The 15,572-nt window shown below is 44.0% G+C and overlaps 1 protein-coding gene across 1 annotated transcript in view; it reads left to right on the forward strand.

The window, feature by feature from the left end:
• Nucleotides 1–10,963: 10,963 nt before the first annotated feature.
• Nucleotides 10,964–15,572, forward strand: part of GLIS3 (GLIS family zinc finger 3) — a 169,795-nt gene continuing 165,186 nt past the window's right edge. Inside the window, exon 1 of the mRNA XM_040578861.1 lies at nucleotides 10,964–11,348. Within this exon, the coding sequence (XP_040434795.1) occupies nucleotides 10,964–11,348 (385 nt within the window). The remainder of the gene's footprint in view (nucleotides 11,349–15,572) is intronic.

Here is a 15,572-nt window from a genome sequence, read left to right on the forward strand (position 1 = left end):
CTCCAGATCCCACCCGCTCTGCTGCACCTTCCTACTAAATAGAAAGGGGTATCAGCCCTGAGATGCTGGACCATGGATGACGGGAAACAGAGAACGCTGGCAGAGCTCCTTCTTGCCAGGGAGTCAGCCTAAGCTAAGATGGGGGAGGTGCAAGATTTGCTTTTACAGCTAAACCAGGAAAACCCAATACTATGATATTCAAATATATTAGTGTCAGCGCAAGATACCTGTTATACATTATATTATTCAAGATGCAAGAGTGATTACTTTTTTTGTCATGTCCCCTCAACTACCAAAAATACTGTTTTGAGTTACACAGTAACTATGGAAATAGAATAGATATGAAATGGAAGATCTGAGGAAAAATTAAAGAATTAGACTGAAATTGTTAGTTGGTGAGATTTTTTTTTCTCAGTTGCCCTACAAACATTGAAAAAGCTTCTGTGGATCTGTTTGCATCTGAGCAGTGAATGTTCAAACTTAGATTCATTCTAGTCTGTCTGAGGCATCAAGAAGCAAACAGTTCTAGTTCTGTTAGTTTTCTCTAACCAAGTATAATTGTACTGTAGCTACTCTCTTGGATTCTCCTGGTTTTCAAAGGTGATCTTGTCCTCCAGTTAGCCTGACTGACAGTTTCCAAAGCACTGGGGTCCAAAACATTCTCTCAGTCTTGCTACAGAAATGCAACAAAATTAATCCGTGTTATATTCTTTCTGCTTAGTTTTCTCTCCTAAGAACTCGGTACTGCTGCTGGTACACAGAAGAGAGAGATGAGGAAAACTAAAACCAGCCGTATCCTCAGGTTGTCATGTTCCTTGTTCTCTGTTCCCTCTGCTACAATGACTTTCCTCAGGCCCTGAAGGAAATAATCTGACTTTCCATAAATCATGCTTCACTGGCCAGAGTCATTCCCTTGTTCAAATAGCCCTCCAAAAATACCAGCAAACAAAATGAGGACTCTCTTCATGCAGTTTCTCTCTCCCCATTGAATAAGCTCTTTTCAGTCATCTTTAGCCACTCAGCATCTCCTTCCAGGGCTCACCCTGAAAGATGGTCTTTTTATAGGACAAAGGAAACAAGGATTATATGAGCAGATGTCTTTTCCAGTATGCCTGGTAGTAACACTCTTTTGGACAACAAACCTGACTGCACAATGCAACCCAAATCAGGCTAGAAAGAGACTGGGCTAGAACTTTTGAAGACTGTGTTATTCCAGCAGTCTATGAGGGGCGGGGGGGACACAGAAAAATGAGAGCACTTTTTTCCTCAAAAAATTTTGTGTAAAAATGCTTCTGTGAAGGCTTGATTTAAGGCTCACAGTACCTTCATATAGCATGTAACTGTACATTTCCTCAAGAGACAACCAAAAGATATTACTGAACTCAGAAAATGTAGTTGGGACTGAAGTGACAACAAGCAATTCTTACCCTCAGGACTTGGCTGGGTGACAGAGTAACTTCACTGATGCTCCTGTGGATTCTGACACAGTGAACTTTAATGTGTCCTTTTCTGAATCCACTAGCTCCATTAGATACATGCTTTTAACTATAGGGAAGAAAATTTACAATAGAGAAAACCAAGTTTGATGTAATAGAGTCCTTTCTGAAGGACTAAGGCATAGCCTTTTCATCATCAAAATGGACGATGTGTGGAATGAGTATGGGCTTAGACTGATGGGTATGAACATGCAATGATGTACGACAGGTATGAACATGCAATGGTGTTACCCACTAAGAAAACTTTATATGTAGTCACTATTAATATACTTACTAGTCTTACCTGGTTTATTTTGTATAAACTTCACTTGCTTCTTCAGCACATCAAAAAATAAAGGATGATTTTTAGATGTGCGTTGCAGTGTCTAATGTTGACTTTGGAAACAAGAGATCTGGATTGTCCTTTTTGTCCCCTCCTCAAGATATTTCTCAGTGGACTTGAACCACACCAACAAAGACTCTTATCCTGTGTTTAAAGGCTGCCTTTACCTTGTGTTTTAGACCATGTGTTTTTCAAGGTGGTACATTGCTAGCTAGGATCCATCACTTGTTTCAGTTGAAGAACTGAGGCAATCTGCTTTTGATATGACTCAATAAAGAAAATGTATTTTTTTAATGGCTGTCAAATTCATTTTTTGACAATCTTGACAGTGTTTATGTAAACCAATTTATTTAAAGCAAGCTATTTAGTTGCTTTGGTAGATTTGAATTACAATGAGTACTTTGACAATTTCCTTTTTTTTTAACGAGCCTTTTTGTTGGCTAAACCTGTATTCTCATTTGCAGTATGAGTAAATCTACCACTATCATTACAGTAGCTACTATGTCAGTCCAGGGATAATCCTGGAAATTTTTAGTGATGAGTTCCAATTAAAATATGTAGTTGCATAGAAAATTTTGACATGTGGTACCAATAAAAAGACAGTAAACACAATGGATACCTTAAGTCATTGGGCTCACAAGGAAATTCTGTGCTTTCAAATGGTAAAGACCCATTCTTCCGTTATCAGTTCTAATATGCTTTTTAAAGTGAGGCACAGCTTAAAAATACTTTTGTTATAAATAGGCTAACTATAGTAATTTTATTTAGAAGTGACTCACTGCCTCAACATCCATACACATAGAAACAAAAAGCCTGGAAAGCAGTGTAACTCTGCAAGAAAGCCTGAAGCCTCAACATCTCCACTATGTTTTCTGGGTGGGTAAAGAAACCTACGTTCTGTTTTCTGGGTGGGTACAGTGTTCTTTTACCAACGTCACAGTCACATTAAATTGAGGTAGTATGAGTGAATGGCAAAGAAGCTTTAGCTCAGAAGAGCTTATTCTGCTAAGGAGATCAAGGCTGGCCTTGAGGAGCCCAGTGATCTGGGCACACCATGACATGTCCCCCCTCCACAACCCTCCACCTAAAGGCCCTCGCAGTGCAGCAGGGACACAGACTCCCCTTCTCCTTGGGAGGAGCAATCACAACAGCCACAGGGCCACTCTCATTCTTAGAAAACTGCAGTTAACGTATTTTCTGAGTGCTGGGCTGATCTTGCTTTGCATGAAGGGCCTGAGCCTGCTGCGTTCTTCCAGTGCCCATGCATGCGGGTGGGCTCTCCTGCATGGAGACTCTCTGCTGACAGGGTGCCCTGCCATGAGGTTTGCGTGTTCATGCCCATTAGACTAACGGGGCAAGCTGCTGCTGTCTGTGCGTGGCTTTTCAGCTGCTTGTCTTCAACTCATTTAGACTCCCAGTTCCCCAGTTACAGCAGCAGGGAATAAAACCCATGGGAACTGAAACAACCAACATTTCAGTTACTGGGCCATGCCTCTCAATGGGTAGGAGACTCCTCCCGAGTGACGGGTACTCTTCACGGCACATACCTCTGGGCAGCAACTGTCTCTGCAAGAGGCTGATCATCAGCCTGGGAGCTAAATATCCCTGGGGATGGAGGCAGCAGATGTGCCTGAATATTTTCCTTTCAATTTTTCTTTATTCCACTTCTAGTCCTCTGGTATTTGCAGGATCCTCACCTTATAACTGAGAAGAGGTCCTGCCTTCACCACCAGGTTTCTGAGATGCACGTGGGAAAGTGACACCAGGCATCAAGCCCTTTCACCCTCTTCCCCACCCCGAGGTACTACCCGCAGTGTTTACCTGCTCCTCTGCCCTACCACACAGTTTCCAGGCCCCATGCGGGCCCCCATACAGCCCCCCCGCAATTCCCCACAACGCCCGCACGAAGCCCCCAGGCCCCCTCCAGCCCGCCCGCCGTCCCTGGGGCGCTCCCACACGTCCCCTCTCCAGCGCTCGCGCACGCCCCGCAGCTCCCCCCGCCGCCCCTCCGCGGTCCCCCGTGCGACCACCTCCAGCCTCTCGGCAACCCCCAGCCCCTACAGCGCCGGTGCAGCCCCCCAGCTTCCCCCCCAGCGTCTTCCACGAGCCCCTGCACAGCCACCCCGCCGGGTCCCCCTCTACCGCCCGCAGAGCCGCCGGTCCCCCAGCCCCGACACGGCCGGCCCCCGCCGCGCCCCCCCGCCCCGCGGGGCAAGGCAGCGCCACGGGGCGCGCCGGCGGCCGGACCTCCCCGCGCCCCCCCGCCCGGCGGAGCCAGCGCCGCTCCGCTCCGCGGGGAGAGGGGAGCCCAGCGCAGCTGCGACCGCTGCGGGCCACCGCGGCCGGCCGCGGCAAGGGTTAACGGCGGGGCCGGCGGGCACATGACAGCCGCGGGGCACGGGCCGGCCCGGCGCGGCCCGGCAGGGCTCTGCGCGGAGCTGCTCGCGGCCGGCGGTGCAGCCCCGGCCCGGGGGCGGCGGCGGGGGAGGCGGAGGTGAGTGCCGCGCAGCCCGTTCCGGCCGCCCGGGCGTGCGAAGGGTGGCTGGGCCCCGCCGCCGCGCCGCTGCACCGCGCCCCCCCGCCGCCGGCCCGGGCGGGGAGAGGGTGAGTCGGCGGGTCCCCGGCCTCCGCGCGGAGCGGGAGGGGAGGGAGGCGAAGCAAGAGCAAAACAAACCGTCCTGCGGCGAAGTCGCTTCGCAGTTACTCACCTCGCCGACGCGCCCGACGCGGAGATGAGGACGCAGCGCTGGCTGGGAGGACGGGGCAGACACCCGCCCGGGAGATCTGTCATCCCGCTGATGAATATGCGGAGATAGGTACCCGCAGGACGAGGCTGCCGAGCGGCGAGCCTCTGCCGCCGGCCGCCCCTCCGGCGGCGGGAGCGCGGGGGGCAGCGGGAGGGCAGCGGGCAGCGCGGGCGGCGGGCCCGGGGCCGGCCGGGGGTGCCGGCCAGAGCGGCCGGTGGGGCTGCCCCACACAGGCCCATGGCTCCCGTGCCGAGCAGTGTCTTGCCCGGGGCTTGCTGTCATCATCCAGGCAGTGTCCCCGCGGGGACAAAACCCGGACTTGTGTCCAGGGAGGTGACAGCTCTGCCCCATCCACGGGCCTGTGTGTTTTGCTGGTAACTCCAGTCTCTTAAATGTAATAGTCTTGAAGTTCATGGCTTTCAGCGGTGCCCACCGCTCCTGAGACCCCTGTTAGCCTTTGGTCCTGGTGGAAGCTGCTGGTGCGAGGTCTGTGGCACAAGCCATGGTGTGATGAAGGGTGGCGGTGGGTATCTCCCAGGCTGCCAGCCCTGCAGTGTGGTGGGTGCCCACACTGCCCCACAAGCAGCAGTCACAGCGAGGGCACCAGGACAGGGCAGGTGCCCGTGCTGGCCCTCTGCCTCTGCATTGCCCCCACCTCTCTTGGGGACGATGTTGGGGGGTTCCCGTGTTCTGCATGCACTGAAGCTCTCCCTGTTGCTGATGCTGCAATGTTAGCAGTTGTGGCTGTGCTCCTGGAAAGACCAAAGTCATTACAAGCAAAGCTAGCGGGACAACAGTGTGAGTAAAAGGTGCACAAGGCAAGGTTTGCAGGAGCTTTTCGTTACTGGTGACAGCATAACAGAAAGCATGCCTCTGACTGTTCCTCTGTGCAGCCAGGTTGGTACTGGGTTTTTCAAGCAGCTTGTCTGAACTTTGTAGCTAGGTCTAACGACAGTAGCATTGCTCCTGGAAAGCTCATGCTGTTCTGTTACAGCAATTGCTTGCAGTAGCACAGCTCTGACACTTACAGTCCCGATACAGAAAAAGCCTAGGAGATCTTAATTACCATAATAAAAACCTGAGGTTTTTCTGGCAGAATGGTAAAAATGCTTGGTCCCAACTGTACTAGGATATACATCATCCTGTCCACTGATAACAGCTGCTCTTTTTATAGCAGTTGCAGCAGTATCAGTGATTATGCTCTGCCCTGTGTTTGTACAGTCCCTCACACAAAGGCATTCCTTTCTGTGACTAATCTTCCTAGGAATTATAGTGATGCAAGTAATAAGTAATTAGTATACTTATTACGCTAGCTCTGAGAAACTCAGTCATGTTTGGGGACTGATTATCTCACAGTGCTGTAGAGGACCTCCTTTAGCTTTCATTTGCCTTGCTTGTTGATGTTGTGTTAACAAGGCATTCTGCTGGTGTTTGAGAACTAGAAACTCTCAGATTGTGTGACCCTTGTCTAGTTTTCCTTGGCTGGCCACCTGGGCCTAAGAAAAATGTGATATTTTCAGAGTACTGCAGTTTGGAATTAAGCCCCCTGTGGCAGTCCAAGAGTACTATTGTCAAGAAATGGATACAAATGACTAAAGCAGTGGATGCTAATGCAAGGAATTTATTATTCTCACTAGTGCATGACTTCTGAGATGCTGGCTGTGATGGAGGGTGGGGAAGAGATTCTCTATAAAGTGAGTGGAAAGCTTATTTTGTAGTTTTGGTTTGAAGGCACATTGTCTTCCTTTATTGCAGCAGTGATCCTTAATGTGCATATTGCTCCAAGCCTAGCTTCGAGCTCTCGGCTATCAATTTTTTTTTCCTAGTTAAATCTTTGTGTCATTTTCCTTTCCAAAGAAAAATTTATTAGCATGCTTTTGTCTGTGAGCTATAGCCAGATAACTGTAAAAAAGCTGTAATACCAGCACTTCCTATATGTATGTGTGTGCTTTTTAGAAACTGAGTTGTTGAGTAGGTGGCTTACACCTGTGTTAGGGTGTGTCCTTGTCACAAGCAGTTGTGAGACACAAAAACCTCCCGAGCCTCCAGCGCCCCATTTGTGTAGACAGTGAGTGGTCAGTGAGGTTGAGGTGAGGCATCCCTGTAGCTCTTGCTGGCTGTCTTTTCTCCCTCTCTATGGAAGTCCTTGTGTCCACTCAGATTGACTCATCAGGGGTGTGATAGCGGAGAGAGTGACTTCTGAGTATTTCACCGTGGTGCCACTGACAGGTGATGCTCCAAATACCATGGCCACAAAAGGAGGGAAGGACTGGCTGGGAAGAGCAGAGCTTAAAGGGGAGATAGCTGCTTTGGGTGGCCTTGTGATAGCTCAGCGCTGGTAGGAGGTAAATGCTTTCCTGGACTTGTGCCAAGGAGATCATGGAGGGGAACATGGATTGAGGCTTGGCTGTCCCTGGCCATGGTGATGAGGGAAGGCACTCATAGCCTTGAGCACACAAGTCCCAAGAGAGGGTGTTATGGTTCATGTTGGCTTTCTGTGGTGTATGGTAGTTGTTGTAGAGGTGAAGTGTCTCCAGTGGAAGAATAGAAAGGAGGGACTGTTCGGTTCATTGTCTTTCAGTTGTCTCCTTTGGCTTGGGATACTGCTTGCTACCCTATGTGCAAAGTGCCAGTGTCTGATAACTACTTTTGTGAAAGCCTCTCCTGTGCTGGATTTATTGCAATTCCTTAAACTGATCTCTGCAGTGGAGTAATTCAGGTTTTATTGAAGTTGAAATGTATCTTACTACTTAATTCAGTGGGTGAAGTGGTAAACCAACTCTGATTACTTTTCAAATCTGGACCATAAAAGTAGAGTATATGGCATATTGTGCTGCAGGCACAGATTTGTGAATTCCTCTTTTGTTTTGCTTTCTGAAGGATTAATGTTTGGATTTTTCCAGGGCTTCAGACCCTTGAATTTTAGTTTTACTACATGACTTTCTGAAAGTGAATTTATGAATCATTGTTATGGATTTTAAGTAATCATGTTGTCATGCTGTTGTTGATAAATGCAGATTCATAGAGCTTTGAGTAATGTTAGCTTACAAAAAAGAGACTTTAGAAGCAGTGGATGTAATTTTATTTCCTTTAACATCCATGGGAGCATGAAAAGGTCACTACAGTATCTCACTGATGGACAGAAATATTTTATAAAAAGGTGGCAAGTGCTTGTGTTCCTTTGGCAGAACAAAGTAATTTGTCAGCACAGCCATTCAGTCTCAGGGTAGTATCCTTTTCTGTGTTATTTTTGTGTTTTAACATAGCACATTAAGCTTCAATCCTGTTCAGGATTTCTAAGCTTATTTCTAAATAAGCTGTTGTATTTATTGCTGTATTCCTACAGTTTCCAAGATCACTTTGGTTAGAAGTTTATCATGTCTTTTTACTATTACAGGTAGCTATAATTGGGAGCTATGTATGTACTGATGCAAAAGTCAGTTAGACTTTTAGAATATAATACATGTCCAGTTGGCACTTAGTGGTTATATATATACTTTAATGCACCTCTAGGTAATCTGTTGTTTTGGTTTGAATCAGTTTGGCCACTCTGATATGAGAAGGTCATAGAACCATAGAATCATCTAGGTTGAAAAAGATCATCAGGCCCAACTGTTAACCTAGCATTGCCAAATCCACCACTAAACCATGCCCCTAAGTGCTGCATTCACATGTCTTTCAAGTATCTCCAGGGACGGTGACTCAACCACTTCCCTGGGCAGCCTGTTCCAATGCTTGACAACCCCTGACATCATGATGGAAGTTGACACTAAACAAATCTAATTAATGAAAGGCTGCTCATGAACAAGTAAGTAATATTGAAAATACCACATAACGATATTTTTTTAAAAATGGGAAAAGTTACGCTCTCCAAGGTGCTTTGATATTTTGGAGAAAGGAAGCACTGATTTGCATGTTAGCGTTACACATTTTCATGATAGAATCAGGAAGGAGACTACAGGAAGAAGTTGTAGAAAAATTGTTTCTGCTTTCATAAAAAAGGTTGGTTTTTGGACTTCCAGGTCATTCTATTTGAAAATACAGTTTACTAGCATGAGGAAAGAAATTACAGATCCAGAGGCCTGCCTTCAAGTGTAAAATAAACCCAGCATCAGCTAATGATAAAATTGAGACGATAGCTGAGAACACTGTTACTTACTGTAAGATATAATATTACTGGAAGAGAATAGAAAAGCACACCAACCTACTAACAACACAAGTTGTATATTGACCTGGATTTTATAGGGCTGGTAGGTCTGTGTAAGCTATGTAGAAATACTCTTCTGTTGATCAAACTAAAGGTGCTTTTGTTGAGTAAAGCTAATGCATTTGTCATGTGTAATCTTTTCTTGATTATATTAGTACTTTTCTAAAGTAGTTAAAATTGCGGACAAGAATTACAGGCAATAATGATTTTTATTTGTAGCCAATTTATAGCGACATGGTGTATAGGCTGGCCAGCAAAGCAACTGCCTTTGATTGCATGCCCTTTTCTAAGGATCTAGTCACCTGTGTTAGGTCAAGGTACATTCTGCTTTTAAAACAAACTCTTGAGAATTTAAGAACATTCAGCTCTCCCTGTCCTTGGTTGAATTGCAGAGGGTGATTTATGCTTCAGCCAGGCATGAAAATAAATAATACTGCTTTTAATTGGTGTGCTTTACAATTTTTATTCCTGTAACAAAAATGTAACAATGAAAAATAGTATGTAGAAAAAACCTTTTATGACCATTTAAGTATGGTTAGGGCATATCTGTCTTATTAATGTCAGTAGGGATTTTGCTCTTGCCTTTGAAGATAATATGCTTAGGCCTTTCATTATTAGTAATTTTTAACTGGAGGGTGTGTGTGGATATCTATGCATACGTGTCTATACAGGCAGTTGGGTGACTTTAATCTGGAAGTGTGCTACGAATGCAGTTTTGCAAAATAAACAGGGATGTTTTTGTCTCGGTTTTTTTGACAGTTCACAGATGTAGAAAATTGAGACATTGTAGAATCATAGTACGGGAGGGGTTAAGTATAAAGGTTTCACATGAAATTCAATCATGAATGTACTGATTATAATCTTACTGGCTTCAGTGCTGAAAATCTTGTGTGCTGAAGGTAAAAGCTGTGGTTCTGTGTTTTGCTTCAGCAAGATCATAATACTTAATTAAAACCTTAATGTATATACATGAACAAAAAACATAATTGAAACCGTACTTCAGTTTTATTTCTGTCAACTTATTTTGTTTGTCTGAACAAGTTAATTAGGCACTGAGTCTGTGACTGAACAAACTACTTAAACATGTGCTTAATATTAAACATACGAACCTAGTGATGAAAGTTGGGCATGTGCTGTTCATCTGAGTTAGAGCTGAAATTACCCCATCTGCGTGATATCTTAGCCCAGTGATTTACACTGACAAGTGCAGCTTTTGCCTACAAATCTTTTTTATGTCAGGATATGTTTAGATCTAGTTGTTTCTGCCTTTGGCTAGGTTGTGGCTGAGATGATCTCTCAAACGCTTACCAGTCTTGTCTTCTAAGATTTAAATTACAGGAAAACATAAGTCACAAAAAGTCAGAGTTCAACAATTATTGGTATAATTTGAAAGGTGTCCTTGAAGATTTGCTACTGTGTGATTACATTTAAATTGTGGCAGATCTATAGGCTTACAATAAGCATCCACTTTTGAAGTGATTGCAGTTATGTTTATGAATACTTCTGTGCTGTGCTTTCTTGCAATACTTTCTACTGTGAAGTGCCACAGAGTTTGAAGGGCCATAGAGGCATTTCTATGGTTTTGCTCCCTCTTCATTTTGTTGTATGCACATGCTTTAAAATATGAACTGGTATATCTTCCCTGTTTTGTCTGTGTCTGCATAGTGCTGGCCTACTGTGTGTGCTTTTCACACCATTTTAATAAATAGAATGAGGAAATGGTAGGAAAAGGGGCGATAGCTCTGTTCACCCTAATGACTCCCAGGGTCATCCTGACTCCTTACCAGAGGCTCTTTTCACTCCGAGCTGCCTTCTTGCACTTGGTCAGCATTCACTTAATTTCATGGCTGGTTTAGCTAATGTGAAGGCAGCTGACCTTATTGCAAACTTCAGCTTTTGAAGAGGCAGGTTTTCTCTGTGTAAGAGCTCTAAGTCATTGCTTGGCTTTCCTCTTTCTCCCTGACAGACCATACAGCGCTTGTACTTTGTTTCTTGTAACCAGTAATGTCACAAAGTTAACAGTCATGTGCAGTCCTTTTTCATGCATAATCTACTACAATATAAATTATTTTTATTTATGTATTTTTTTATAACAGGCGTAATACACTGGATTACTTACAGACTTTGGATTGATATCAGTCATAGCTGTGGGTCTGTAAAAACACACTTTGATTACATTAACTTCTTAAAAATGAATGGGAGGTCTTGCAGTATGAGCCATCGGACAACAGGTGTTCCTCATGGACCTAGGATGATCAGTGGACAGCAGACCCCATGTAGCAGAGTTCATGCAGGAACACCCTGCCCATCTTCAAATAGCAACACCCCAGGCCCAGCTATTGGAAACTTGTCTGCCAGCCTATACTTAAAGATGCCCCTTGGAGGATGGGTAGCTCACCAGAGCAGCGTCACTGACAGTACTATTCACCTCCCTGCTCTAAGTCCCAGGAAACAAGTGGTTACAAATGGAAAGCCTTTATTACAAGTCCCACAGCCCCCAGGAATGTCAGCCTCATGGTCTTTAAAACCAAAACAGCAAGAATTTGGGAATACTTTCTCCCCATGCACTGGTGAAGGTAAGACTCCTTTTTCTATTGCTAGTAGTAATAGCATTTCTTCTCCAGTATCACATACCGAGATGGTGTTGGTTTTAGTGGACAGAATCCAGTCTCTTTACTACTCTTTTACTACAAAGGAAGAGATACTGAAACAAAATGTTTTGCTGTTTTCCAGAAAAGTAATTAATCGTTTGATTATTTGCAGGGGCTTTGTACTACACTGCACTTGCTCAGGATCCCTGAGTTGTCCTTAGATTCTTTACAAATAGTGTAGTTTGATTTTGCTTTGCTAACCTAACCTCTTGACTCAACAAATCCAGATAGTCATTTTATGTTCTGTGGCACCAGAATTTTGTGAGTGCTATCAGAAATACTCCTTCTTGAATGCATGAACACAGCTTTCCACTGGTGACTAACAGCTGCTTACTGACAAAAGCAGCAATGTAGTCATGCTTTTTTTAGAGTGCTTAGGCTGGACAAGCTGTAAAGCACTTTGGAGCATGCCCCTATCATAGATTTGGAATCCATTTTTTGGAACCACTGTTTATGCTGTAGAAAATAATGATGCATAGCCCTCACAAAATGTGAAGGTTAGTCCTCTGTGAGTAAGTGCCTGTGCATCAGATGAGATGTCTGCTCTTGGGTCTTTGAAGTCAAACCAGAGCTTTTAAGTTTTCAGTACTACTTGATTCTGGTCATGCTAGAGATGGGGATACTCTTTAGAAGGAGTTTTGGTATCATACTTTAGGAACTGAATGTACATAGAAATAAGAATTTAATCCATAGAAAAGAATTAAATGGTTTAAAATACCAAGAAAAGCTTGGGCTGATATCCAACTGAAAGTGCTGAAAATGAGACAGATTTCTGATTTTATTCCAAGGTGGTCCTCTCTGTTTTCTGTTTTCCTTCACTGCTTCCCTTTGAAAACTTGGGAAGCTCATCCCCCTTCTGCAAGGCTTGCAGGCTTCAAACCAGTATCATTTCAGAACAAGTTGAAAGTTAACTGCATGCTTTAGTGCTCTGCTCAGTCAGACCAGTGGTAATGTATATGCATATTCATTAGGTGACCTCTGAGATCACCCATCTGGTGCTGGCTTTGGTGATGGTGGTATTCGCAGTATATAGCTTTAAGCTTCTGCTGCAGCAAAGAGATGTGGACTCCTCAAGTGATGAGCTTTGCAGGAACTTTTCTATCTCTTTCACTACAGGTAGAGCCCAGTTCTTGCCATCTTCAAAATTACATGCCTAAAACCAGGGAATCCATGCTGGGAATAGCCCAACATAATAGCTAATCTACCTGCAGTATGTGTTGCAGAGCAGCATCACAGGGTGAAGAGAGCATCACCTAGTTTAATGTCTTTCGTTTGGGGATTTTGATCTGCTGTGCCTGACTGCCCTGTTCCTAGCTTCTGTCATTTCCATCTTTCCTTCTTGGCCTGATTAGGTCTGCTGTTTTGTGGGACAGTGAGTAGACAATTCAGCTGAAGGGCTGGTATTAGGAAAGCTTATGTATAAACAGTGCTGGTTAGACAACATACTGTGGACTTCTGATGTGATGGACTTCAGATTCTGTGTTTCTGTGGACTGGGGTATCTTCCTCATACTTTGAGCTCTTATTATTAGCAGGACTACTCGCAGGGTTGAAGATCAGGCATACTGGGAATGTACTCGCTATAGAAGAGCTAAGACTCATTCACTTGGTCATGCCCAGATAATTTGCTAAAACTTTGAACCTTGCTATGCTGCATAATTCATGGCTCGTATACAAGTAAGACTGTAAACCTTATAAAACTATTTATGTAGTTTATGCTTGTGTAGCTCTTGCATATTTTGTCCTTTTCTAGTGGTGGGTACATGGAGGGAAACGTATTTTGGTAGGTAGTTATTTTAATTAAACCTAAATTTCAAGAAGACAACAGTTCTCCTTTTGCAGTTGTCTCAATACCAGTTATAGAGGTTTGCACTATTCAAAGTTGTTTTTGTTGTTTTGTGTTTTTTTACTTTAAAACACATGGGATAGTAAAAACAGCAAGATACACAAGTAAATGACTTGGTGGTGGTTTTGGAATAGCTTCCCAGCATTCTTTCAATAATGGCTAAGACAGTTTAAAGAAAAACCCAGGAGCTTCAGTTTGGGATGGAGGAAAGAACAGAATAGTTTTGAGCAATCCAATTGTGTGCCGCCTTTTTATACAGGGGTGTTGGGTTTTTTTTTTTGACAGAAGGTGGTGCTGAATGCATAAAAAGAGAACAGTAATAATCTACAGTAACCACAACATGCAGTCTTCACTTTGCATGAAAATTCTCTGCATCTTATATAATGTTACAAAACTTTGAAAGGAGATGCTTTTTAGAAAGGATGCTGCATATGTCACACTAAGAGAAACTTACGCTTTTGTGCATGATGTGAACCTGAAGCACATTGTGCTGTGTTACTGTATGGAGGAAAAAAAAGCAAGTCAGAACGGGTACTGAACATCTCTGACTTCAGTTACTTTACCTCCTGTGTGGTACTGATGGTATTAATATGCTTTCTAGTACTATGTTGTGCATATGAAACATAAAACAGGATCATGATAGATTTTTGTCAGTACAGAAAAATGTGCTAGTGCAGTGGGTTTTGTTTTCTATTTGTTGTTGTTGTGGTTTTTTTTTTTTTTCTAGGAGTGTCCACTTCTATGTACCCATATTAGATATTTTCATATAGAAGTCAAGTGCAAAATGCAGGCATAACAGTGCATATATTTGGCATTGGAAATCTACAGTCTTTCTTTTTGTTTGATATGTGTACTTGATTTTGTGAATAATTGGCTTCACATCTTTTAGATTTACTCGGGCCTAGAGAGAGATCTTACTGACAGTATCTGCTGAGGTGGAAGTGGGCTAGAGAGACATCAGGCAGGAATGAGCAGAAAGGGGAAGAGGGTGAGAACAGTAAGGCAGGCATAAGACACAAGGGCAGTACTGGTTTTCAGCTTCTCTCAGCAATGCAAATCTTTTGACAGGAGTTATGTAATGAACAATAATACAATTTAAAAAATCCATATTTCTACTGAGTATTAAGTTAAGGAGGTAATTTTTATTCAAATAGTTTGAATTAGAACTATGATCTAATGTGGTGATATCCAAAAGTTATGTATTCAAGGTTTTATTACCAGCATATCTGCACTTTATACACATCTGAATAGTATTGTGTTTTCTAGAAAACCTAGTCACTGTTCTTACTGCTTGACTTACTCCTCTGTGCAGACAATGGACTTGTGAGTGTGAGCTGGCCTATGTTCAGGCATATCCTGAGTGTTGTCGTCTCCCATGTAGTAATAAAAATCCCAGACCTTTCTGAAAACAACACTTTTTCTGAAAGGACCAATATGTTCAACAACTATGTTTCTTACTCTCTTAGTGAATGAAGATGTGTTTCTGAAGTCCATCAAGAGATATTAAACATATCCCTGCTCCTGTAGGTAGCTGCAGAAGGTGGTGATTCTGAAGGTGTATTTTTCCCTCAGTATTATTTGTTAGCACTGCTGAGGGGAGGGTCCTGCTGGTGGACTTGTATGGTTGTGTCTGAATCACTGTGATCATACTTAGCATGCTTACGGCAGTTCATTCAAAGTTTAAGAGTGGCTTTTCTGTAAGACAGTATATTGTAGTCTCAAAGCAGCTTGGATTTGGCTGATGGATAATTTCCACAGCAACCAAAATTTCGTGCTGAGGTGTTGGTGGAGGTAGGTGGTGCAGCTGCTGCACCTCCAGCCACTGTACTCATAACCTGGGTGGAGTGGCAGAGGGCTCCATCATGGATATGGAGAGGCAGCCTGTCAGCCTGGCTTCTGGTCTTCCTTACTGTCATTGTGGTTTGAGCTGGTGTGACTGGCAAGACTTTCTAGAAGTTGGGAGCAGCTCTCAGTTGTGAGAGCTGTAGCCATGTCCTGGCATCCCCCATCCTCCCTGGCAGCAGATGCCACTGCACACATGGGGAGTTTAAGCCTTGGAGACCGGTCTAGACTTTTGTTCCACCCTGGCTGCTCTGCTAAAACCGGTGTGGTCGACTTGTGCGTATGTGACTGTGTTGCAGTTGTGAAGAGCTGAAATGAAAATACTTCAGCTGGGACTTGAAGAAGCAAATCTGGACACTTGTTAGTAACAAATGCAGAAACTTGTGCAGATAGGCACAGACCCCTTTTTTCTCCTTTCCAGGGCCATTGAAAAGACAGCTGTCATTTTCCATTTCTGTGGTT

The sequence above is a fragment of the Falco naumanni genome, chromosome Z (genome assembly GCF_017639655.2).
Source record: "Falco naumanni isolate bFalNau1 chromosome Z, bFalNau1.pat, whole genome shotgun sequence".
Classification (NCBI taxonomy): Eukaryota; Metazoa; Chordata; class Aves; order Falconiformes; family Falconidae; genus Falco; species Falco naumanni.